We start from the raw sequence: 2917 nt of genomic DNA, 5'->3' as shown, positions 1-2917 counted from the left end.
TCCAGGGAAATTGAATCCATGTGTTCCTGATTCATTTACATTTAACTCTTCAAAATGCTTTGTAAGCCCTCCAAGAAGCCTTCAGTGTGTAGAGATAGGAGGCTGGGCTTTGTTAGCCGGGCAGACACCTAACAAGCTGAATGAATGGGACGAGGTTTTAAAGACAGAACTGCGGAAGGTCAAGCAGCTTCCAAACTTGACCCTACATATTCCCCTTAACTTCTGGGTCCCAACCACCAACGTTTGCAAGTATACACAAAAATAAAAGCTCCTGTCCTTGGCACCCACTGAGCAGACTAATGTGGGCTTTGACATCTACTTCCACACAAGCCTAAGTCCCTTTGATGGTCAGAGACAGAAAACCTGACATTTGATAGAAGCCTTGTGCTTCCCAATGTTAGTTTTCTTTTTTTGGACTCTGGTCTTCCCTTTTCTGAAATGGAAAGGCAGCTGCTGCCACCCCTGAATCTTTGATAAGAATTGACGAGACCCAGGGGAGTGTGGGAAGAGTCGCTGACTTCAGCAGCTTGGCAGAAGTTCCACAGAGACTTTCTGATCTTCCTCCACATGCTGAAAATCCCTAGAAGTCTTTTGACAGAGAGGAGGTTCAGAAGGGCAGTCTTCCTGTCCTCATTTCTATTGGGGGGAAAAACTCACACACACAAAATAAGGGTAGCCACCACATTATATCCTAGAAAATCAGACATAATAAAAATCTCCTCTTCTTTGAATGGAGCAGGGAACAGTAAGAGTTCAGTCATTCTCCCTTTCCCATACATCTGAAATGCAGTCATCCAGTAGACACACCCCATCTTTAAATTGCATAAATGTTTTGGCAAAAATCTAGGCTTCCTTTATTATGTGATCATAGCTCAGATGCCTAGCTCACAAACAAGGAACGTTTTCACAAAAGAAATTGCTAGAGCTCACATGTAACTATTGGGTTCCAGATATCTCCTTCTACCTTTCACTTATGTAGCTTCTCCATCTGCAGCACATTCTGCAGTATCTGAGGTTGTCTAGCTGAGTCCAACAAAGTCTTTGTGAGTAGGTCAATTCCTGGTATAAGCTCTCAGAGCAATCTTACATTTGCTTGTGCGATTATGTCCATAATGCCCAATGTCTCTGCTGGTGTGTTGTCTTATTATTGTAATGCTTGTAGTGTCTGCCATCATGTAGATGCTCTAGAATAGATACTGAATGGATTTAATTGGGCCTTAATGTATGCCAGGCAGGATGCATTAAATTCCTTGGATGCCCACAATAAACCTGGACTTTTTGCTCTTAGGATCCCTGTTTTTACAGAATGGAATGGAAACTTGCGAACAGTAAGTAACCTACGAAGGCCATTGAAGTGAATAAGAGAGTTCAAGGGTAGGCTTGTTTCACTCTATTAACCTCTGGTCTTGTAAGCTTCACTCAGGATAGGCTTGGCAAATATGGCTTTCACTTTGGAAAAGAAGCCTTTCAATTTATACCACAGAAGGAAGTCTCTAATTGATATCTATAAGAACTCACCTCACTAACTGACAAAAATGTCCTCTGGCCTTCTTTTTTTAATACATATTTCCTGAATTTCCCTACAGAGATAGCTCAAAGTACATACTAATTTTTTGAGTGTACCAATATATGCTATTTAAAGTAATATGCTCATTCCTTGTATATCCTGTAGTTTGTCTAATTTTTTACCTAAGATTCTAAACTCTGAAAGCTAGAAATCAACAATGACTATAATACTTGAGATCCCTAACTGGAAGACACAACTTTCTTTTCTTTGATTTTAGCCTGCTTTCCTTGCCTGGTGAAATACTCCCTTGAGGACAATATTCACAAAATTTCCCTTCAATAAGTTCAGTGTCAGCTAGTTTATGTAAAAGGCAGTGAAATGATTCATGAGCAAACCGAGGGCTTTACAAATACTACCTAAAAACTGTAATCCTAAGCAAGTATTCCAATTTGAAGTGTTTCATCTTCAAGTTAATCAAATATATATTTGTCTGTCTGTGTGTAAAATTGTCATAAACTATAAAGTACTGTGCAAACATTAGCTATAGTTGTTTGAGGAAAGGATCACATTGCTAGTGAAGTCAGGCACATGACTTCTACTTTTGTTGCTTTGGGTCTATTCATTCTCTGGGACTCTGAGCTTTATAGAATGTACCAGAATGGTACTTTCCCTGGAACCCATTTAGGAATAGAGACAGGACCACCTTCACACAACACTTAAAAACTGAGTGAAGAATTAATAATCTCTAAAGGATTTAAGAACACCTTGGCGCCTTTTGCCTTGTTGCTACAGAGTGAGCAAGATGGGTCACCAGCAACTCTACTGGAGCCATCTGAGGAAATTCGGCCAGAGCTCTCGTTCTTGCCGTGTCTGCTCCAACCGCCTCAGTCTGATCCGGAAGTACGGCCTCAACATGTGCTGCCAGTGTTTCCTTCAGTACACGAAGGACATAGGTTTCATTAAATTGGACTAAGTGAACTTCCGTGAATGGGTCATTCAAGACATCTACCTTATGACAGAATGCTATCTCTTTGTACATAAAATAATAAATAAATAAATAAATAACACACTTCAAAAAAGAAAAAGAAAAAAAAGAACACCTTGGCATAATCAACATTCAAAATAAAGTTGGGAGCAGAGAATTAGATTTGAAAACATCCTTAAAGCTTTTTCTAGAAGATTATCTCTCAGTAGAGACATTTCATAATCTAGTGCAAAAAAAAAAAAAATGCTGAGAGGCTTCTCAAACTTGATTGTGTTCATGAATCACTATAAGATCTCACTAAAATGTAGATTCTAATACACTAGGTCAGTGGTGGGCAAACTGCGGCTCACAAGCCACATGTGGCTCTTTGGCTCCCGTCCATAAAATACCACATGCAGGTGTGCACATACAGTGCAATTGAAACT

At 39.7% G+C, this 2917-nt stretch overlaps 1 protein-coding gene across 1 annotated transcript; it reads left to right on the top strand.

Annotated features, from left to right (window-relative positions):
* The first annotated feature begins 2294 nt into the window (after positions 1-2294).
* On the top strand, positions 2295-2561 carry LOC118718523 (40S ribosomal protein S29-like). The gene has a single exon (XM_036437389.2). It carries the CDS (start codon positions 2310-2312, stop codon positions 2478-2480), a length of 171 nt encoding a protein of 56 aa, XP_036293282.1. The 5' UTR covers positions 2295-2309; the 3' UTR covers positions 2481-2561.
* Positions 2562-2917: the final 356 nt, after the last annotated feature.

Source organism: Pipistrellus kuhlii, unplaced genomic scaffold, assembly GCF_014108245.1.
Source record: "Pipistrellus kuhlii isolate mPipKuh1 unplaced genomic scaffold, mPipKuh1.p scaffold_m20_p_14, whole genome shotgun sequence".
Lineage (NCBI taxonomy): Eukaryota > Metazoa > Chordata > Mammalia > Chiroptera > Vespertilionidae > Pipistrellus > Pipistrellus kuhlii.
The sequence above is the reverse complement of the archived record's forward strand: the minus strand, read 5'-3'. Positions and strand labels throughout refer to the sequence as shown.

Bases quoted from the DNA above. Each gene is read 5' to 3' on its own strand.
- LOC118718523 (XM_036437389.2), top strand. From the start codon at position 2,310: ATGGGTCACCAGCAACTCTACTGGAGCCATCTGAGGAAATTCGGCCAG.